The sequence below is a fragment of the Babylonia areolata genome, chromosome 8, assembly GCF_041734735.1.
Source record: "Babylonia areolata isolate BAREFJ2019XMU chromosome 8, ASM4173473v1, whole genome shotgun sequence".
NCBI classification, from domain to species: domain Eukaryota; kingdom Metazoa; phylum Mollusca; class Gastropoda; order Neogastropoda; family Buccinidae; genus Babylonia; species Babylonia areolata.
Window position 1 is genome coordinate 13,239,344 of NC_134883.1, and position 23,962 is coordinate 13,263,305.

The 23,962-nt window shown below is 37.2% G+C and overlaps 1 protein-coding gene across 9 annotated transcripts in view; it reads left to right on the forward strand.

Annotated features, from left to right (window-relative positions):
* LOC143284546 (6-phosphofructo-2-kinase/fructose-2,6-bisphosphatase-like) overlaps nt 1–23,291 on the forward strand; it is a 98,389-nt gene extending 75,098 nt beyond the window's left edge. For 6 of the 9 annotated variants that reach the window (XR_013055563.1, XR_013055561.1, XM_076591311.1 and 3 more), the window contains one exon: nt 17,909–23,291. Coding sequence is in view for 5 of the 9 variants with exons in the window: in XM_076591311.1 (XP_076447426.1) it covers nt 17,909–17,968 (60 nt within the window). In the remaining 4 variants the exon portion in view is untranslated. Of the gene's footprint in view, nt 1–6,603; nt 11,083–17,908 lie in introns of those variants that run through there. The other 3 variants (XR_013055564.1, XR_013055562.1, XM_076591309.1) reach the window with 2 other exon arrangements.
* The last annotated feature ends 671 nt before the right edge of the window (nt 23,292–23,962 follow it).

Here is a 23,962-nt window from a genome sequence, read left to right on the forward strand (position 1 = left end):
ACTTTCAAACTAGGAGGTAAGATTGCACTGGCTCTCTGGTGCTGCAGCATTCGGGACTAGTTAGCCTCTGGGAGCCATCCTGACTGTCCAGAAACTCTCTTGGCGTGGAGAGTGGGGATTAACTTGGGCAAGACACTCTCCACTTTTATCAAATTGTAATCCATAGTGGGGACAGCAGCTGACACAGTGCAGCACCACCCTTTTATCCCCTTTTCTGTGTGCAAGTGTATTTGTTTTCCTGTCAAGGTGGATTTTTCTACAGAATACTGTCAGGGACAACTTTCTTGTTGCTGTGGATTCTTTAGTGTGCTTGAAGTGCATGCTACACCTGGGACCTCACTTTATTGTCTCATCTGAATGACTACTGTCCAGACCACCGTGCAAGGTACTAGTTGATGGTGAGAAAATTCTGGTGAGTGTTGGATTCGATTCCGCACACTCAGATTCTCTTGCATCATAGACTGGCACGTTGCCACCAGACAACTGCTCCACTGTATGTAATTACACTCTTGGACCAGTGAATGCTGTATCACTCCTCCTGTGAACAGCCTTTTTTGACAAAGGACTGTTGTGGTGTGCCAGGTTTGTTAAGAATATGTAAAGTGCTGTTAATGTGTTTAATATGAAACTATATGGTAAAAAAAAAAAAAAAAAAATCATTTGAAACAAAAACCATGATTTGTGGGAATAAGAAAACAATTATAAACATGACTCAGGTCTGAAAAGCAGCAAAGATGGCAACAGTTGGACTGTTTTAATGTCATGGAAGGCACCAGAGGGATTGGGGAAGAGGAACTGGTCATTAACATGATAAATTAAGGTGATCAAGACAGTTTGATAAGCAAAGGGAAAAGTATGGCAGCTGGTTGGGACTCAGTATTTTGTAGTATTTTGTGAAAACTTATAGTTGAATCTCTTAAAACATTTAAGTATGCAGTTATTGTTATTATTATATTATTTGAATATTTTAAAATTTTTTCTTGTGTGATCTGAGTGGGTCATTTCCAGCACATTTTTTTCAGGGGCTTTCTCAAAGCTGAATATCTCTTTTGCTTGTTTGCTTGCTTCAATAACATAAGTAATGTTTTATGTATAATATTCATGACACAGGGTTGTTAAAATTATGAATACTTTGTTATTGATTCTGAATTAATATTGCCACATAAAAAAGTGGTGTGGATGTCCTGAGTGGAATTCCCCAAGGCAGTATACTGGGACCTATTCTTTTTACTGTATTTGGAAATGATCTTTCACAGTCAGTAAATAGCACTTGTAAACTATTTGCTGATGACACTCTATTGTACCAATATCGCAAAGAGACAAAGATTCACTAGTGGAATGGACAGACACATGGAACATCTCTTTTAATGCTGCAAAGGGCTCCATATTGGTAGCAAAAACCCTGAACATGACTACTTAATGAAAATTGGTGATAAAGAGTTTAATGTTGAAAAATGTGAAGAAGCATATTGCATGCATAATAAATAAGGCAAATCAGAGAATTGGTATAATCAAGTGTACCTTCACATTTCTGGACAGCAGTACATTTTGAAGACTATATAAAGCATTAGTAAGACCTGTATTTGAATATGCAAACATGGTTTGGTTTCCAAAATTAAAGCGTCAGTCTGCAGCAGTCGAAGGTGTACAAAGACGAGCAACAAAATAAGTCCATGAAATAAAGGATTTTTCTTTTGAAGAAAGGCTGAAATATCTTAAGCTTCCTTGCCTAAGCAAGAAGGGTACAAGGTGACTTGATACAAGCGTATAAAATATATAATAATGTACAAAAAAAAGAAAAAAGAAAAAAAAAGTCAGAAGCAGCATTATAGTAGCAATATTAGAAAAATTTGATATGATTTTAGTTACAGAGTAACTAACAATTGGAATAGACAAACCCCAGAAATCAAACGTACACCTAACATGAATGCCTTTAAAAAAACTTATTGATGACCACGATATCATAAAGAAAACAATGTTTGACTTTGATGGTCAAAGGTGAGCCTGGGCTTGGGAGTACCTGACCAAAAAAAACACCAGACAAACCCAAAACGACAAAAAAATGAAAACCGATAAGGTGTATAAAGCCACAAGGCTACGATGGTTGGCATCGCCCCTAACCTGCACCTGAACCTGAAGAGCTACTCCCCAAAAGCCATTATTGCTCACATTGCATGCAGTAATTGAACTTCAGAGAGAGAGAGAGAGAGAGAGAGTATGCATGTGTGTGTATGCAAGCACAATTATGTTTGCACATTCTGTATGTAAGACACTATGCCCACTTCTGAAAATACACATGCATGCATGTACACTTACACACACACTCTCTCCCCTCCCCCCTCTCTCTCCCCACCTCTCTCTCTCTCTCACACACACACACACACACACACACACACACACATACACATGCATGCATGCACACACACATGCATGTGCGAGCACGCAAGCACACACACATGCATGCACACACAGGTTGTGGGAAGAGAATGGGCGTGGGGGAGTGTTTTAAGAGCATGCATTAAAGTTTTACCGTTCCATTTATTTTTTTTTTGTCAATGATGTACAGTGAATAAGAACAGATTGTTCTGTATATATCTTATATTTCTTTGGAGCATTGCCTTCTCTTGCCATGGCCTGCCCTTCCCCATCCCCTCTCAGCCAGAGGAGTTGTGACCATTTTCTATTTTTAAGTGATTTGTGCTATGTCATATTTAGTAATAATAATATCCATGCAATATGAAATGGCAGCCAAGCAGAAAAATAACAGCAACCCCTAACTACATTTAAAGGCATATTTCTGGTTCAATGGGAATAACAAGTTGAGTATTAAATTTGAAAGCAACCTTCTTTTAGTTTTTACGCTTTATAGTAACATGCAAAGAGGACTGTCAGTATGTCTTATTCGCTGTGTTTTGTGTTCTGTTTCCTTTTAGTGTGTGTGTGTGTGTGTGTGTGTGTGTGTGTGTGTGTGAGAGAGAGTGGTTATTGAAGATGATTGGTTGAGTCATTAAATGACATTTTCACTTATTTTCGGGAATAGCTTTTGCTAATTGCCAGTAATTTTTCAAAGGTGTTTGATCCTGTGCACTGGTACAGAGGTACCGGTACATTGGATTCTATTCCTGTGTCCTGTTGTTGTTGTTATTATCATTAATCTGTTGTTATTATTATTACTATTATTATTGTTATTATTTGGCTACCATGCTTTGTAATGTTGTATACTTGTTGTTTGACCTTTTTGCTTGGACATCTTTGTCCTGTAGTAGACTTTTGCCAGGTGTATGCCAGCAGAACTTTGGTCATGTTGATTGTTGGATGTTTTTGCTTTTGTTTGCTCGGGTGCTTTCTCTTGATAGTTGTGAAAATGTTTTGATACGAGTGTGCACAGCAGTTCTTTGGAAGTTCCTGTCACTATTGTATTGTATGTGTATACTGTTCTTTTTCAAGCTACATTTGCTGCTGTTGTGTTCCTTTCGTACCTTTGAAAGCCTGGTCATTGTAAGTTAATGTTGCCAGCATGTGTTTGGAGCAGGCTCTTACGACTTGCTGATAAAGTTTATTTGCTTGTCCAAATTATGATTCCTGATCTTGGATATGTATGTCAGATCTCAGTTGAACAAGACAAAGCATGGGGGAGGGGGGGAGCTGAAACCAAAAAAAAAAAAAAAAAAAAACAACAAAAAACTGACCATAAGGAAATTCAGGTGTAGCTGTTATTCTAAGAACATAATAGGAGACCTTGAAATTTTCAGTGAAACAGCTTCATTCCCTGGCAGATTTTCTCACAAAAACAAAGAGCAGGTTCTACTATAATGTTTTGAGCTTGAGCAGTTCTGGCAGCGAGTGAGAAGAGGGCTTTATGGACTTTGTAAATAAAAAAAAAAGTTTAGGACATCCCTGTGTGATTTTTGCAATGATTCAGTATTTATTTCCATTGAAGAAAACAGGCAAGAGCTGTTTTCTGCCACCTTTTCTTTCAGCTGATCTGATGAAAATCTTATGTAAAATATAGGTTATTTTATAGGTAATTTCCCCCTTTTCTTAGCTTAGCTACAGCCATAATTCCCCCCTCTTCTTAGGCTAGCTATAGCCATCTGGGTAGAATTTACAAAGCCTGAAACAACAGCTTAGATGGAAGATACTTATACTGTGGATATTTTAAAAGAAGAAAAACAACATGCTTTAAGCACTTTGTACATTGTGTGTGTTTGTTTTTTGACAGGAGGTTCTGGACAGTATAGAGGATTTTTCATCATATATTGAAATATTTGTGAAAAATATTGCAGCTTTCGCGTATTCAGAAAGGCATTGTTTTGGTATGTTATGCTTTAGTGTGACTTCATGACTCAAAATAGCCAAATTTGTTGCTTTTATTGCGCAGACATGCTTGCACATACACATGCATGGACCTGCATGTGTGCTCATACATGCACACACAAACACATTCAAAGTGTGTCTTCCTTACTTTTTTTTTGTTTTTGTTTCATATGAGTGTTAGATTTTCTCTCTCTCTCTATCTCTCTCTCTTTCTCTCTTTCTCACTATATATATATAGATAGATATATATGTCTCTCTCTCTCTCCCGCTATATATATATATATATAAAATATATGTGTATATGTGTGTGTTTGTGTGTACACATACACACAATTACCAGAAATGCATGTGCATATATACTTCAAAGTGTTCTTGAAAGTGTTTAATATGTAAAATAGATACAGGTGATTTGCTTCCCACCTCTCACCACTTTTGAAGAATTATATTTATTTTTTTTATATGAATATGCAACCTTTCAGAGTTTCAGAACTTTGTGAGCATATATTGTATGTTGTCCAGAACTTTGATCATTGTATATTGTCAGTACTTGGTGTGCGTTATATCAAGACTAACACCAGTGTAACAATTTGTATCATCGTGTTAGACATCCTGTTGGTACCTTTTCTCCTGTTCTTCCTGTCCTGCGACAAATGTTTTGGCTTGTGGTTTTGAAGACCATTGGAATGTTGGTCTGCTCAGCATGTTGTGCCTTGAGATTGGCTTTGCACTTAAGTATCTCTGTTGCAAACTTTTCATTCAGATTGGTTTTGTGTTGATTTAAAAAAAAATTTTTTTTATATATTTTTTTTAAATGTACATATTCTGCTTAAAGCAGGCTAATTGTCTTGTCTTTCCAGTTTAGGCTCAAAATGAACTGGTCATAGATTAACAGAAGTACTTAAAGCGGATGTAGTGATTGTTTATACTGACTTGACCAAAAGTGTGCCATGTTTTTGTTTTTTTCTCTCAATACGCCAGCACAAATATTGATTGCACACAAAAACACAACAACAAAATTATATTTGTACACCCCTGCATTTGCATATGCACATCAGCTCTTGTGGATGCACATGTGCAAGAATGTATATGCGTATATATTCACGTATGTACAGACACATCCACCAACTTCCTCCAGATGGCCAGCATTGACCCTTGACCCTTTATTTGGGTCACATGATCTGTCACAGACAACTGTGACCCATTTCAGTTCACCTTGATCTTAGGGCTTCAGTGTATTTCACCACAGCACAGTGTAGGTCACTATAGCTTTTAGCTTCAACATGAGTCGTAACTTGGACCTGTGAAGTTGTTCTTTGGCATTATTTTTGACTGTTTGAACATTTCTGGTAGAAAATATGTCCGCAGATATTTCAAACACTTGCGGTTCACTGTGATCTCTATGCAAGTAAATAGTACAACAGTGAATCTGTTGAAACACTGCTTAACATACTTACTACCAGATATGTTCTACTGGTTCTCCATCAGAAGATGGGGTTTCTTCAGCTGCATTCTGTCCATCGGCTGCAAAACATCTGTGAAACATTGGTTTTAGCTTTTAAAATGTCAGCTCAGACATTTTCTGTTCTTTGAGAGAAAACATTTTCTATTTGGGTATTAACTGTAAGGTCTTCAGACCCATACTTGCTGAAAAATAAATGGCTTTATGCTGGTAGAATTAAAAAAAAAAACCCCAAAAACAACGTATATGTAGCTGTTGATGATGTTAGCAACAGCTGGTTTACAATGTTATTTCGAGCACCTGATTGTCATAGATTAAGAATAGATTAAGACACCATAATTCCACATACAGATGTCCAGGTTCATTAATGCATAAAATGCCTCTGGCAAGAAGAATGGTGCTCTAAACTGACACTGACTGATTGAGAGATGCACTTGATTATGATAAGCCATTTTCATTAACATTTTTGACAATGCTCACATCAGATTTGTTGTGAACATAACTGTTTTTGGTCAGACTATAAAACATGTGAAATGATTTTGAACATGGACTGGTTTGTATGAGAGTGAGTTGTTTTGGTTCAGGTTGGAATGGGTGTGTGTTAAAAACTGAATTTAGGTGATGAAGAGAAGTGGGGTACAATGCCTCATGCCAGGATGTAATTTTGTAATATTAATTGGTTAGTGTGTGTGAGTGAGTTGTTTTGGTTCAGGTTGGAGTGTGTGTGCATTAAAGACAAAGGTGCGGTGAAGAGGAGGAGGAGGTGGAGGAGAGAAAGGTGCAGTGCCTCACACCAGGTTGCTCTGTCTGTCTTGTTTGTCTTGCAGCATGTGATGAAGCAGCGCCCCCTAACCTCACAACCCTGCACCTGCTTTGACTTTTGATGAGCCAGGGACGGCAAGCAATGAATTGCTGTGCAACCATGACCCCTCCCCCCTGCCCACCCACCCCTTCTCCTCAATGGGAATTTTGTCCCCCTCACATGACGTTACTTCACTTTGAGAAAAGTCGCACATGGAATTGGAAGCCCACACACACACCCCGGGAGGGTGACCAGACATCGTGGACTGTGGCTGTGAACTGTGTAGTGGTGTGTGATAGCATTATTGTGTGGTCTGCTGCTGTTGTGTGATGCTGCAGTTAGGTGTGGCTGGTGGCTGAGTGGTCTGCAGAGCTGCTGATTGGACAGGGAAGGAGGTGGTGTGGAAAAGGGTTCTCTGGGGTGTGTGTGTGTGTGTGTGTGGCTAGAACTGTTTTTTCCTCCTCTAATACTAGTAATAGAAAAGGCATAGATAAGGACTGGACTTAAAACAGTGTGATTGTTAAAGAAAACACAAGCATTTTTTGACTCACTTGTTTAAACAAAGTGAGTCTATGTTTTAACCTGGTGTTCGGTTGTTAGTGTGTGTGTGTGTGTGTGTGTGTGTGTCCATGGTAAACTTTAACATTGCCATGTTCTCTGGAAATACTTTGTCTGCCAGTTGCCATTTTCTCTGGAAATTAATTTGTCTGCCAATACCAAAACTGGCTTAAACATAATATGAAAAAAAAAAAATCTTCACAGTCATGCCAATAACAGGTTCTAAGTCTCCAATAGTAAGCTGTATTTCCAAATCATTAACAGTTTAATTTGTTGAGATGTGTTCTGAAATAAGTGGACACTGAATTAACTGGAATGAACATAAAAGAAAAACTGATTTGATCATTTCTTTCAGCCCGTTGTAGACTGGTTTGTGCAGATCTAGAGATCTAGCATACCATGTGTTGCGATGTACTTGAAGAAGATGGCAATGTCTCCTTTACTGCCGAAATAAAAGAGTAATCAAGATACAATAAAACAAAAAAAACAACAAACCAAAACAAAACATGATTTAAACGGTGATATTACATCCACTACAATCACATCTGTTTATTGCACGAAGAAGAAAAAGTCAACATTGCTTTAAGTTTTAGACGTCAGATGTGCAGCAGCCTTGGGGATTTGTCTGCTTGCATCAGAACTGAACACGCGTAGTTAAATCCCGCTTGCATGTCTTTTTTTTTTTTTTTTTTTTTTTTAAATAATTTTTTTTTCTCCGAAGCTTATCTCATATATCATATTTAATGCAGAGCACTTTTCAATGATTTATTAAATCTCTTTTTATTTTCTCCTCATGATTCCTTTACTGGATAAAGCGTGAAGCACTAGTGAGTCTTGAAGGCTTTGCCTCTTGTTTTTTTTATGATAATTCTTTCCATTTTTATTGTCATTAGTAATGTGGGTTTATAGGATGGATCAAACAGAGGTGCATCTTTTGAGCACATTCTACGCTTTGTGTGTGTGTGTTGTTGTTGTTTTTTTTTGCCAGTGCGTGGCTTTTTTCCCTTTGGTGCTTTGAGTCTTATTATCAGAAGCCATTTATTCAGCTGGTATTGCTAGGAAATGAATGAATAAAACATAGCAGAATAGATGAAGCAAGGAGGCAGTGTGGGGAGATGGTGTCTGTAACTGGATATAGATGGCATGCGTTTGGAACAGGGTGGATAGATGGATGGATGGATACATTTGCAGACCAGTGTGTGCTTGTGTATGCATTCAGGGTTTCCAGTTGCCAAAGATTTCTTGGATTTAAATGAATACTGTACTTTATAGACTGAAAGGCAATACTTTTTCCCTCAACATCAACCCAGGTGCCTTACAATAAACGCACCTAATGTATGATTGAAATCTCTCGAAATGCTGTTTTGTATCAGAATCATATCAACATCGACTTTTTAACCAGGAAGTGTGATGTTTGTGGTGTTAAAAACAAAGGTTAAAAAACAAGGTTCAAGGTCCCTTAGCCTTTCATGGCCATCAGGGCAGTGAATGCATATCCACTGTGCCAAGGGTTTGGCATAGGAAGGTTGGGCCCAGTCCTTTCCTTCAGCTGTTTTAATCTTACCAAGGGAAGTACCCATTCACACCTGGGTGGAGTGAGGAAAAATTGAGTAAAGTGCCTTTCTCAAGGACACAGCACCATGCTGAAACAGGGACCTGAACCCTGATTACTAGTGAACACTGGATCAGATGTCCAGTGTCTAACTGATTCTGCAACGGCACCACAAAAAACAAAGGACATTCCCTTAAATTGCTACTTCAAATTGCTTCTGCGATTATCGTGGGAGCAGCTGATGGGTGAAGGAGAATCTTGTTTTATAAAAACATTTAAGTTTCTATAACAGTGACTACAGATGGATTCAAGTAGGCAGAGATCAATAGACTTCTGGAGCACACAAGCAAGCAGATGATGCAGCATGTGAATTGAGTTCCAATGATATCAGTGCCTCACCACTGACAGCAGTTGAAGGTGTAAACATGGCCATAGCAGCAACAGTGATCAACCAGTCAGTGCTCTTAAAAAAAAAAAAATCTTTTTCACTTTAGTTTATAATTTTGATGTGCTGAGCCACATAGCATGTTGCACTTTTGTATAATTAAAACCAATTAAAGAAGAAGAAGAAAAATAGAGGCCTTGTAATCTGAAATGCCTTGTAGTCTAAGTGTGGTAACTAGATCTCATCATTGGGAAAATGAGAGTAGATCCTAAGGGTGGTGGATGGCTGCTTCAGAAGTTATTGGATGCATGTATGCTTTTCTCTTAATCATGGACCTTTCAGCGTGGATTCTTCTAGCATGGGTGGGAGTGCTTCTTGATTTTAATGATTCCTTTATTGGCAGATTTTTCCCTCTTTTTAATCTTGTTTTGGTTGTAGGATGTACATAGGTTAAGCGGTCCCTGGACCCCAGGTGTGAACTTTTCCATATCAAAAACCAAGTCACTCTCACTTAGGTTATAGAGATTTAAAGGCAGGTTTCTGTACAAAGTTATTAATAGTTTTTGTACTGCCATGTAGAAACAACTATAGTATAAGTGGAAGACATATAACAAGCCTTATGAAGACAAATGGAATGGGATCTGTGATCTTTTTTTTAAGTGTTCAGGCAATATTGATGCATTTTCTGCTGGATGTGTACTGAGCCACAGTCAGTAAAATATTGCTTTACTGATTGATGCCAGGTAACTTACGGCTGCAATGGGGAATTTACTTTTCTTGTAGTTTCCCATTGTGGAATAATTACAGTTAGCCATGATCTCCAATCAGCAGGAACAACTTCCACATCCCCTCCATCCCCTTTCTTTTCCCACCTGTTCCCCCACTACCCCCACCCTGACATTGGAGAGAGAGATATATATATATGGGATGTTTTATTCAAAATAAGGGCGCAACAGTAGAGATTTAAGCAAAAACTGGTTTTCCAATTTTCAGTTTAAGATGCTCAGAATGCAGTAATTGAGGCCATAATACTTAAGACATGTACAGTTTGTAATTAATTTGTAATTAAAGAGATCTGGATTTAATATTCTTTGTGTGACTTTGTGCATTTTATGATTCACTTGGATGGTTTAGGTGGTAGTTTTTTTGCATAGAATTTTCTCAGTTTATGTGTAAATAGGAAAATGGTATTTTTATGAATGTGGTTTGATTGGTGAACAGAATCCAATGTTAACCATTCCATGGTTTACATTTAAACTAATTAAAGTATGGAGCTATTTTACAAAAGGTAGTAATTTTGCATTTGTTAGAACTGGCAGCGAAAGTCTATAAAATGTTTTATGTGTGAATGGTTTCCCTGAAAAAGTTGTGCATTTGTGATGCGAATGTTGGCAAGAGAAATGATCATTTAACCGGCAGATGTTTTCAAGACAGAATGCATTTGTCAGAGAAATGTTCTCAGCTATCAGTGATGCACTTTCATCAGGTGGTATGTGATGTACATTTGTCAGATGAACATGTCTGAAAGTGAGGCATATTTGATTAAAAGTTTAGAAGTAAAGAATGATGTGTATTTGTCAGGTCAGTATTTACTTACTGCTTTTAATGATCCAAACAAGATTTCCTACAAAGGCAAACAAAAGCAACATCAGCACTGTCCACACATGGAAGGACAGCAAAATCTCAGTGAAACACAAGATGAAGATCACATTCCTGCATGCATCTTCCTGTTTGTGTACAAGACATGCACCCTCGCGGTGGATTTGGAAAGAAGAATTCAAGCCATGGAAATGAGGTGTTATCGCAAGATATTAAACATCAGGTACACTGATCACATCACTAACAAACAAGTAGGCCAATCCATCAAGCAGCACATTGGACCTTATAAAGATCCACTGATATGATCAGTTAAGAAAAGAAAGCTAAGCTGGTATGACCATGTAACAAGATCCAATTGCCTTGCCTAAACTGTCCTCCAAGGTAGAGGGAGGGAGATGGAAGGGGGTGAGGGTGTGTGTGGGGGTGGGGGTTGGGGGGGGGACAGAAAAAAACGACAGCCTGACAACATTGCAGAATGGACAGGAAAACTGTTGAAAGAAGTCCAGATTTTGACACACAGTTGAGAGAACTGGAGGAATCTGTGGTCAGTTCCATACTACACACAGTTAGTAACGGGTTACGATCATACTGGGCTCTTCCGTCCGAGCAGTGCAACTGGCTCCTGGTGAACGGTTGTTGTGTGCACTGCCCCAGTGATGAAGAAGATCAGTGATGCGTATTTGTCATGTGAATGTATGGAACTATTAGAGGTACACGTTTGTCAGTAGAATGTATGTATTGCTGCTGGTGTGTGTTTGTTGGGTGAATGTAGGTGTCGCCAGTGATGTGCGTTTTATCAGTTTCCACTTTTGGTATGCATTAGTGTGACCACAAGCTTTACTTTTGCCCCAGTTGCAGCAGTTTGTTGATAAAATGTCTCTTGATAGGTGATTGCTGTATGTGTGTGTGTGTGTGTGTGTGTGTGTGTGTGTGTGTGTGTGGATAAATGCTTGTTTTTTTTGTTTTTTTAAAGAACTTTTTTTTTTATAGTGTTAAGTGAAGTGAGCGTTTGTATAATCACAGAACTTATATTTTTACATGCCTTTTTTCCCCTTTCTCTTTCTTTCCCTCTCTCTCTTACTTGCACTCTCTTTCTCTGTCTCCCACTCTCTTTCTCACACAAACACACACACTCTCTCTTTATTTTTTGGCAAAGACTTGTTGTTTGGGTTGTCAGGGTGATTTTTGTTAAGAGATGTTCAGCTTCGGTGGTTTAAAAAAAAATTATACATATATTGATCTATTATTTTTTTTTAAACTAATGTGATTAAACTGTTGTCTTACCAGCTTCAACAGTCTTGACAGGTATGTGTGATTGTGAATAGAGGTTAAGGGGTGGGTGGGTGGGGTGAGGTGAGGGCAGGTTGTGTGCATGCTTATTCGTGTGTTGGCAGCTTTGATTGTACTGCAATGTGCAGTGCATTGAATTTGGTTTTGCATTGTATCATTCATGGCTACCGTTTTAGTGCATATGGTCACACACACCAGGCTGACTGTTGTGATCTGTCTGCTGCTTTGTTTGATTTTGGTTTGTTTTGTTTTTTTGTTTGTTTTTTTAATTCACAAGGATTAAACCAAAGTGAGCCACAAACCATCCTCTTCCTGAATATGTGTGGTTTATGTTTAGAGAGACGGAGAACAAAAAAGTCATGACTTTGTGTTTTTCTTCTTTTCTTTTTTTTTTTTTTTGGTTAGGTGAATATGTGAATGTATTGGTGTTGGGCATTGGATTGAAGACTTTTTTCTCCACTTTTTTTTCCCCCAATGCAATTTAAATGCTATGGAGGACATTGGTGACTGCTCGGTTGCCATACATTTTTGTTGGTAAAAGATGGTCAGAGTGAGTACTCTGCAAGGGAATCAAAATAAGGCGGGCAGTGAAAAGAATAGAGGTAACTTTTATATACTGGGTCAGTTTCCAGTGTTTTACCTATAACATCTAATGCTTTAACAACTGAAAAGCTGTGACTGGATTGTCATAGCTTGTCATGGAAGGAAGACCATTGTCCGATGCTCCACATGTGCAGTGGGAGGCATACCTTTTTCTTTCCTGCTTCTGTGGTTAGCAGTCCGTTTAAATTGTTCTCAGTGAGTGAAGGTAAAGTTACCTTTGAAATTTATTATTAACGTTGACTACTTACGTAACACTTGCCCAGTAATCCAAATGCTCACTAATGGAATAGTATCTTGAAAATTAAAGGTATTGATCAGGGTCCAGTCACTGATATAAGTTTGTTGTTGGCTTCTCAGCATGTATCTGTGTGTGGTTTTGTTATCCATATATCAAATGATAATGATGTGAATTTATATTGCACCTGCACTCAAAATAGAGATGCAAATTCTTTACGGAAAGGGAAAAAATAGAATCTCATTTGGATGAGGGTCCAGTCACTGATATAAGTTTGTTGTTGGCTTCTCAGCGTGTATCTGTGTGTGGTTTTGTTATCCATGTATCAGAAGATAATGATTTGAATTTATATTGCATCTGCACTCTGAATGGAGATGCAAATGTTTTACTAAAAGGAAAAAATAGAATCACACACACACACACACACACACACACAACACACACACACATGTAGATTGTTGCATGGGTTAAACACATGCACACATGCCTGCATGCTCACACACGCACACGCACACGCACACATGAACACACACATGATCACACACACACACACATGCACCACCACCGCCCCACCCCCAAATCATGTTGTTTTGTATTGTCAAGCATATGGTAGTGATGATGGTATTTACTGACATGTTACTCATTGCATGGAGTGTCCATAATTTGAAACAAACGAGATATTTATGACTGGCATTGTGTGTAAAATGTTGTAATATCCTGTGATGATATGGAAGTAACTGATGATAACATAACAGTGTATAGCATTGTGTCACCATGTTTGCATTGTTTTGATCTGACCAATACCAAAGTAAACCAGAGCCAGCTGTGATATTTTTCGCCCCACTCCTCACACCTCCGATGGTATCATACAACACCTCTTTTAGTTTAAGTAATGACATATCTATCTATCTATCTTTCTATCTGTATGTAAATATATATATGTATGTATATCATGCATGAGGGGGTGGATCTCTGTAAACAAAGTGTACATAACAAAGTGTAGTTTATTTGGCATTGTTTGTTTGGATACAGTTGTGTATTCCTCACTATTTAAAACAAAGAAGAAAATAGCTCAGTAAAATGTATTCATATGGTTGCTGCCACCAAATATGTGTATGAAATTTATATGCATATATTATATCTCAACGATAACTTATATTATTTGTTTATTGGTGATTGTGAGTTCAGATAAGATTAATGTTCCTTGTGTGTTTGTGTGTGTTGTGCAAATCTCTGTTATAGCCATTGATAATAGTTGTATTTTGTCTATAGATGTACAGAATTAATTTCACTCTAAGCATTCTGCTTCCAACAGACTTATTTGCCAAAGGGTATTTATTACATTTTTGCCTGAAGATACAAAAATGTGGTGGTGTGTGGCTTGCTTGATACATTTGAATCTCAGCTTTTCCCTGATATATTATCTTACTTGTATTTGTAGTTAAACATATTTCCAGACTAAGATAACACACTAAATAGATTTCACTGGCCTTTGCAGTGAATGATCATGGAGTTTAAACTTTATGCTTTCAGAGTTAACGAATTTGACTGGTCCTTGTAGCAAATGATATGGAGTTTTAACTTTCTAATAAAGTTGACAGATTTCATTGGTTCTCACTGTCAGTATGTGTTGATCAAAGAATAGTAAGCAAGGATGGATTGCTCTGATGTGCCAAACATAAACCAAGTAACACAAGCAAAAAAAAAGTTCTGTGCTAAATATCGTCAGCACATTTAAGTGCTTGAGCTGCTTTGTCCACTTCACAAGATAATTATATATATATATATATATATATATATATATATATATATGTATGTGTGTGTGTGTGTGTGTGTGTGTGTTAAAAGAAGGGAAAAAAATCAAGTATATGAATTTTTTGGTTTGTAGGAAAATCCACACTCAGTAGTTTAAGGTGTTTTTTTGTTTGCTTGTTTTTTGTTTTGTTCATGTTGCCCAGTCAAGTTGAAAGGATATTGTGACGCAATTAAAATTTTTTAAAGATGTGTACATGTCCATGATATTATAGAATACTGAGCAGTTTGATTTTTTTAAACATCATTCTGTTGACAAGAAGTTTACAAACATTCATAGTAGTTTCTCTTCTTTCTCTCATTATGATGTTGAGTATTATTGTTATTGATATGTGTTGCTGTTGCTGTTACCAAAGCATAAGAGATATCTTAGTTTTTGAGAAGTTTGATTTGGACAGATTTTGCTATCGCAAGAAATTAACAAGATACTTTGCAGATTTTCATAGCTATTGTTATGATTATTGTTGTGATTATTATGATTATCAGTCATCATAACAGTGTTGTGAAGATTAAAATTTGGTTGTGTTTATGTTGCAGAGAACTTTCAAAAATATTTTGGAAAAAAAACAAAAAAAAATCTGCAATACATCAAGGGTCCCCATCCCTCTTTTGAACATTTATGTAGTAAAGGCCACTCTGTGTTGACAAAGGGCCTTAATGAGCTACAACTAGTATGGTCACTCATATTCAACCAGTGGCTTTTTGTACATTTTAGGTTAGCAGATCTGGCAGATGTGTGCATACATTGACCTAAGAGTCTGGGAAAACTTTGTTGGACTTGGTTCTCTAATTATGGATGCATACAGGGAAAAAAATCACAACTCTGAATCAAAAGTTGTGTCTTCATAAGATAGGTTTCACACCATCAGAGAGACCAATGGACAAATATTATGAGGAACATCAAATCAGAAGGAACTGTGCATTGCATGAGCATTTTGTGTCACAGAACCACAGCATTGATCTGGTCAGGACTTTAGTGGTATGCACAGAGGCTGTTTTCTGGAAGGTTAAAGGAGCCAATCAGATCAAGATGTCGGACATGGCCAAGCCTTAACTGTGACACTGGCCTGGAACTCCCTCCAGTTCATGACAGTCTGTTGCAATACCACAGTTGGTCGCTTGTGGCCAGGCAGCATTGATGCAGCTGTGAATTCATTTTGCCTACAGTCTGACCAGCCCCAGCCTTTCCTGTATGTACCATTTGTGCTGAGGTAGATGGTGTGAAACTTGAAATGTTCAAATTATTTCAACTTTTGATTCTGAGTTGTGAAATTCCTTCTCGACTGGAAAACCAACCTCCACCAGATGGCGCCAGGATTTGAACCCTGAATCCCAGACCTGTTGGACAGAAGTCCATCCACTCAGCTGTCAAACCCATTGATACGGGACAGGGTATTCTCCATTCTCCACTCACTTTTTTCTACGATGAGATGATAAACAAAGAGGTCCAGTGTGCGCATGTGCATGTGAAATAACAGGCAACAGGAGAGAGGTCCCTGAGAAAACTTGAGTGGAAGAAATCCACTTTGAGAGTTAAAACAGATAAACATGCAGCCAGGGAGATCACCTTGAATTCTAGACAAAGAAATATGGTGTGGCAGAAATAAAATTTGATGGGTTTTTTCCCCCCCTTTGTACATTATTTTTGTTTGTTTTAGGATGGGGGAGGGGTGTGTGTGTGTGTGTGTGTGTGTTTGCGTACAGGCATATATATTGTGTTTTGGTGGTGCTGCTGCATTACATGTTTTAAAAAAAAATTCTTTTATTAAACTTTCTTTGAGCTGTCTGATAGGATTTTTAATTTGCTGTAGCTGGATGAATACTACTGTTTAAATCTTCAATGACAATAACTGATTGATAGGTGAATAATGATTAACAATCAGATTATATTTGTTGAAAATGTTCAACATCCAGATTTTTTCTCCAAAATTATGTCTATATAACAATGAATATTGCCATTTTAAAGTATGTGGTATATAAAATCTCAGCTAAAATAAACAAAATGAGGAACTCTTTTACTTGTTTGAAATCTGGTGTTTCAAAAATGTTCTATTAAAAATGTTATTGTCTCACTTGTTTTCCTTCGGTGTGTTCTTGTTCTTGCTGTTCTTATCTTTCTCTCTTATACCTTGCTTTTATTTTTTTTAAAATTTTTTTTAAGTATCTGCAGACAAGAGTAAAATTCATTTTTCATCAATGTATTTGTAGAAACTTGCTGTACAAGTTCTCTGTCTGCCTCTGTCTGTTTCACCACACAGATGACACACACATACACACACACACACACACACACACACAATCACACACCATGCACCGTCTAAAAACACTTATAGTGAATAGACGTTAAACTGAAGATAAAACACACCATGCACACAGTAATGATTATACACATATGTGATTGCTGCCCATACTGATCCATAAATGAAAAAAAAGGTGCATATCATAATGTGTGAAAGGTCATATATAAAAAATGGAAACATGCTCTCTCTCTTTCTTTCTCTCTCACAGATACACATGGACACACAGACACACACGTTTGTACATGTGCACTTTTTAACAAAAGAATGGGATATGCTTTATTGATGTTTCCAGATTGACCTTCCATGTTGAAAGAAAGTAATGGCTCACTAGTTCTGCTTTTGTGATCACGCACTGCACATCCCACATTTTCATATTTCTGCCAGTGATTTTTTTTATATATATACATTTTTTTTTTTTAATACATGTTTGACCATTTTTACCCAGCCATACTCCTTGATTTCATGTTTCCATACTGCACCAAACACTGTGTCATACATTTCGGAATCTTTAATTGTACAAGATCTTTAATTCTTTTTTTTTCTTGCATGCGTATTTGCACAAAAGGGCTTGCAGGTCTCCACAGAGTTCCACTTACCAGCCACAGAGCGGGGCTTGAAATCAGTGGCCTTGAACAATCTGCCCCAGACGTCTGATGTTCCGGTCACCTGGCTGTTGAGAATTATGCCTGAGGCTTATCAGTACTGTTAAGTTTACAGTTTTAAGCAAGTAGTTAACCATACTGTCCTTAAGCAGTTTTGTATGCCTGTGTCAAAAAGTCCTTAGTTTTGATTTTTTTCTGTTTTCTTTATTTTTCTTCATGAATATATTTATAAACTTTTGAAATGATTTTAAATCTGCCTGAAATCTATTGAACTGAAAAATTGTGTTTAAATTTTTTTTTTTTAATCTGTTTAAAAAGTTTCATAACTGTACTGTTCAAAGACTGCAAGCCTTGTGCTCAACTACATGCCTGTGTTTGGTCTCTGGTTTTGCAGAACGTGTGCACCACTCGCCAAAGCAGCGAAGCTCTGGACACAGTGCCAGACCACGACTGACGTCTCCTGGAACGGCAGACAGAATCCGGGAGTGATGTGTGCACGTGCTTGAGGGAGAGGCTGCTATATTCAGCCACTGCTGCCTTTTTCCATCACTTGCTGGCCTCAGGATGGGGTGGGGTCTTTGCTGCTGAGCTGTTGCTGCTGGCTTCCCTGTATGTCCAGGCATGTTGACAAATCATTCCAGACCCCCTCCTGATTGTCGTGCATATGCAGCCTCCTCATGTTTGTATCACAAGGATGGGATGGTGATGAGAAACTCTGATCTCTCTTGTTGCCAAACATCAATGAATGGCATAAACTGTCTTTTGCGTGGTATTCATAAACTGTCTTTAGCATGGCGATGATGATTTAGGAAAAAAAAAAAATCATTTTAAGATTTTTTAAATATAATTCTTAGGTGAGTGGAACTGTGAAGTTTGTAGTTATTGTCTAGCATTTTGCTATCCTTGTTTTATTGTTAGACTTTTGGAATCATTTGCCAAGAGGGCCAAAGCAGAGATCCATTTCCTAACAAGACATGTAATTGAAACTTATCTACACTGTGTATGGATGGAGGATAAAGCGCTGTAGTTTTTGTAATTTTTTGTCCTTAAAATACTTGTTTGTCAGGCTGTCAGAATTGTTTTCATGGGCTAGAAAAAAGAAACTGTATTTCGATAAAGATGATCAATATAATAATAATAATAGTAGTAGTAACAGGATAGTTGTAAGTGTAGGTGCCGTGGCCAAATCTGTTGGACTACAGATCCAGTGACCACGGTTTGAAGCCCTGTTTCAGCGTTGTGTCCTTTGTGAAAGGCACTTTACACTGAATTCCTCACTCCACCCAGTTAAATGAAAGAATCATCCATACAAAACTTGTCTACCATACAACACAAAACATTGCAGCAAATTTCACCAGCACAGTGGTTACCAAAGCTATCACGATCCAGTTTTGAAAACCCTTCTAATCCACCCTGCACACACACACACACACACACACACACACACACACACACACACACACACACTTGCTCACACACATGCTCACACACCTGCAGGCACACACTGTAACTGTCACAATATGCCTTTGACTTGAAAACACTGCTAGGGCCACACTTTGACTTTTGTCAACAAACTGGGAAACCAGGTTTTTGAATTTTACACGTAGCTTCATTCTTAATTAGAATATATCTGCCCATGCTCTTTTGTTTGTGATAGGGGAATGTTACCAGTATCTGATTTAAATCATGTTGCTGTTAGTGATTTTAGTTCTTTGGTGTGTTTTACTGTTTTTTATTTTTCTTAAAGTTTGCTGGTGAATTTGACCATTCTTCATTTTTCTTTACGTTTTGTTGCTTATGATTGAATCTTTCATTTCTACATTTCGCTGTTCCTGATTCAATCATTTATTCTCATTGTTTGCAATTGATCCATTCTGCCTATGATTAGCTAGTCATTTTTATTTATTTATTTATTTATTTATTTTTAATCTAATTTCATCTTGTTTTGCCAATAATTTAATCTGTTCTTCTCATATTTTGTTGACAAAGACTACCCAGAAGTACTGTTTTGACAGTAAGCGGTGAGGGCTTGAAATCGTCCTAAAGTAAGCATTAAATAAGAAACAGCGAAACAAAGCAGCTCTCAGTATGTGCTTCTGCTGTCATATTTGTGACAGTTAGATGTGTTATTACCTGATCTCAAGTTGAAGTTAAATTTTTGTGGTTTTGTTTTTAAATTGTTTTTTGTTTTGTTCTATTTTTACCTTTTTGTTTGTTTGATAGTAAAGTACCAGTTGTGAAACTTCAGAGTTGATTTAAGTGTTTGATAGTAAAGTACCAGTTGTTGTGAAACCTAAGAGTTGATTGAAGTGATCGATAGTAAAGTACCAGTCGTTGTGAAACTTCATTTATGTTTTGATTTGTTATGAAACTTCAGAATATAGTTTATTTATATTTTATGTCTTGATAATTTACTTCCAAGTCGTTTTTTTAATTTTGTCAGAGACGTGTGGATACGTTTTGGTCTTTTTTAGATCAGCATAAGAATAAAGAGGTTTCCATTGAATATCACATGTGTATACAAGATCACTTTCCTCTGTTTTGTTGTTGCACAGCATCATACTTAGCATTAAGATGGTCATTACCTTATAGATGGTTAGAAGAGATACTGAAAGTAGATAACTGTAACAGTTACCCCTTCACCCACACCCCTGCCGCCTCCTCCAAATTCCATCACCAGTAGCAACTGCTGAAGTGTTCACACATGCACATAGCCTCAAACATTGGGGATTGGTAGTTTGTGTACATCAGGACAGAAAAGATGAAGCTGAAAGTTCTCAAGAAGCAAGCAGGCGAATACACTACACATGCGCACACTCTCTCTCTCTTTCTCTCTGTAAAAACATACATGTGAAAATATGTCCACAGAAAGAAAAAAGACATGGATACGGTCAGTGAGTCACACAGCCTACGCACACCTCAAGAAATGTTGAGGAAATTCATTTGTATTTGCCACAACAACACACTATGTTACTTGTGTGTCTGTTGTAATGTAGATACTGCTGCTATTTAGTTTTGAACATGCTTTTGAAATCATGAACTCTATTTATGATGCTGAATTTATAATCATAGATTTGTGAGTGCCTATGACTGTATGCACGAACTCGCAGTGATTTTTGTTTCCTGCTGTCTTGCCATGTACATCATGATTGAAATGCTTAATGATGATTTCAGATCAGTCAGTTACATATCTTTTTCATTTGCTACGGTTGTGTGGTGAATGTCAAATGATATTGGTTGTCCAATTTTTCATACAATCTTTTCAAATGAGCAAAATAATGTATGAATGAGCGCTTGCTGCATGTGTGTGTATATTCGTGTGTTTATGGCATGCATGTATTTTCATCAGCTCTTTTCTGTTAATATATATGATTTGACATTTATATTTATTGTTATTTTTTACCTCAGTGAACTCTGTAAAAGTGAAACATGGTTATGGAATTTGTGTGAGAAAACATGTGCAAATGTGTTAGGGTTGTAAGTGGAACATTTAGCTGTGATAAATTACAATGGTACTTTTTAATTTGTCGTAAAGGGATACCAGTATTATTACCATTAAGAACTGATAGTTTTGTGCCACTTGGACTCCAGAAAAAGGTTTATCAGAGCCAAGATGTTGAAGTGAACATGTATGAGTCTAACAAATGCAGCAAAAGTTGGGACTTTTTAAATAGGCTTCCTTGCAGTACCTAAAAGGAGGGGGGAAACAGTACATACAGTATTAGGCCACAAGCAAACAAACAAGTATTGGAAGCATGTGAACAAAGAATGCCTTCATGCATATTTTTATAAGAGTTTTAATTTGTATGCGTGAGTGATGGTACTGGATGGGGGTATGCACATTTTTATAAGTGAAATACACTGTGATCAAAACTTTTTTGAAGGATAAATGCAGAGAATGTAGTTTATGTATTTAGAGAGAATTGGGGTGGGGAAGGATTGTCATCTTTGTTCTTATTGACCTGTCATTGAATAACAATGAATTACTGACTTAAAAGGTTATTTTGACATAAAGGTGGAGCTCTGGCTTGTATTGGACCCAGTTAGTTGTTTGAAAAAGATAAAACAAAATATGTTAAATGTCCACATTATTTTCAACGAAAGCATTATGAATTAATAAAAGCTATGTTTACTCCCTTCTCTTCGATGGCAAGGCTACAAAACTCAGAACTCAAAATGTTTTTATTCAAGGATGAAGATTTTAAGTATGGCATATATTATTTCAGTCTCTCCTTGATGAACAAAGGTTACTTGAGAATGGCTGCATCTTGTACAGAAACTTTTTTTTCTTGAGGAATAATATCCTTTTATTTACACAGCTCAGGTTTGTCTATGAAGAGAATTTATGAGCAGTGTCATAAAGTTGTTTTAATCTTTATGTCACATACACACACAGATGCTACTTCCCTGATTTGCAAAAAAAAAAAAAAAAAAAAAAAAAAAAAAAAAAGTTTGGAATATTAGTTGTTGAATTTTCCCTCCTTCTCCAAAGTTGTTCTGCAGTTGTTAATCCCGGTCACATTTAACTTGTTTTCAGTGCTTGAATAATCACCCACAATAACTGTGTAGCTTAGTTTAACCTGGATTACCTGTACTCTGATTAATTTGTATTTATTACAATGGCTAAAATAAGCATTGGCTTAACATGCACACCTCCATATTTACAAAGAAGCTGTCGAATGTCTGTTCTTCCAATCAGAAATGTAGTGTCTTCCATTGATGCAAAGGAGTTGGTTGTTGAAGCCTTTGGTCTTTGAATTCCAAATACATATTTAATTACACATACTTAACCGTGACCCAACTAGTGCAGACTCCGGCAGGGGTCTGACATTCCTGTCCTGTGCAAACTACTATCCGCCTATGCGGAGCAGACGAAACTACGGCCGATAACCCCCCGGAAGTAGGTAACCTCCCCTTTGTCCCGCTGGTTATCGCCCTCTTTTTCCGGCAGCCATCATGACTCCTGTACCTGTGCTTTATTTTAAGACACTTTCTAGAATTGAATGTTTTGGTAATTTGTAGCAGGTAGCGAGAATCATCATAAATGATACATGTTAAACTGAAAACATGTGAACGGCTTTTAAATAAGCCTCCTCCTTGAGGCGATTCATGCTATGACATACAGGGTTCACAAAAAGTTAAGGACTCCTTGGGAACATGGTGAAATGATAACTTTTCTGCAGACAGTGGTGTATGCTGCCAATGTAATGAGCACCACCCTTAACCAAAAGTGCTCAGTCATTTCCACTTTTTCTTATAATGAAACTTCATAGCTGTCATTTGTAAATAACTGAATAACTGTCAATTTTTGGCAGAAACCTCAGTTTTTCAAAGGCATTTTTCAAGGTGTTCATTTTTCAGGTGTGCCCGAAACAGCCAGTGGTATACTATACACACCTTGCATGGTTGATATCATCTCTAAACATGTTATGAAAACATGCCTGGTTTTATGAAGTGGTCCTTAACTTCTTGTGAAGTATGTTGTATTGATGAGTGGATCTGCTATCATCGGTTGTTGAAATTCCTGTGATTCTCTGAATAATCATTGCTCATGTATTAAGGAAAGTGAACCTGCTCATACTGTCACCTCTTGTTTTTGTGAATGATTTTTGTCTGTGTGTGTGTGATTCAAGAAGTAAATTACACATGTTTTAGATGGTTGTATTCTGATTTCCTGGTAATCTGATTTGAATTGATTTTAAAATTATTTTATAGCATGCTTTACACTCAGACACTGTTTTGAACAATGTAAAAATAAAATCTGCAGTGAAATGGTTTCTTTTCTGTGATTGTGTGTGTGTGTGTGTGTGTGTGTGTGTGTGTGTGTACATGCCAAAACTTGTGCTTGCATCCCCCAAAAGAAAGATTACACAGTATATTTGAATAGTTACCGGACCTTGTTAGCAAATCATTGCCAATGCAATTCTGATTTGAAAGCAGTGTTGATGTATCTCAAGATATGCCACATTAAGACAGGCTTGAGTCTGTCAATCAGCTGATTATACAGGTGAATTCATTTGACTCTCCACATTATGATTCTCTGCAAAAGGAGGAGTTTGTATTATACTCCATGTTTGGTGATACATATACTTACCATGTCAAACTGATGCAAACTAGGCCTATCGGTTTGCTCTGCTTGGCCAAATTTCACATGGCTAACAGTGAAAAGACGACCAGTCTTGCCCGCTCTTAGCCAATCAAAAGCCTCAAAATATATTTCTTTGACGGTAAACTCATTGTCCAAGCTGCCAAAAGTTTATCTGCTGATGTACACAACAAAGTAAATTACTATAAAAATGTGCAAAGCAAATAAAGAAAACTGTATTGGTGTTCTTTGATAGGTGTGCACACTTGATCGACTTTCTTTCGACATAGTAGTTTAATCGAATATGATACCACACTTTCACAGAAACTTCTAAAAATTAAACAAGAAGTGCCCCTTTTGTTA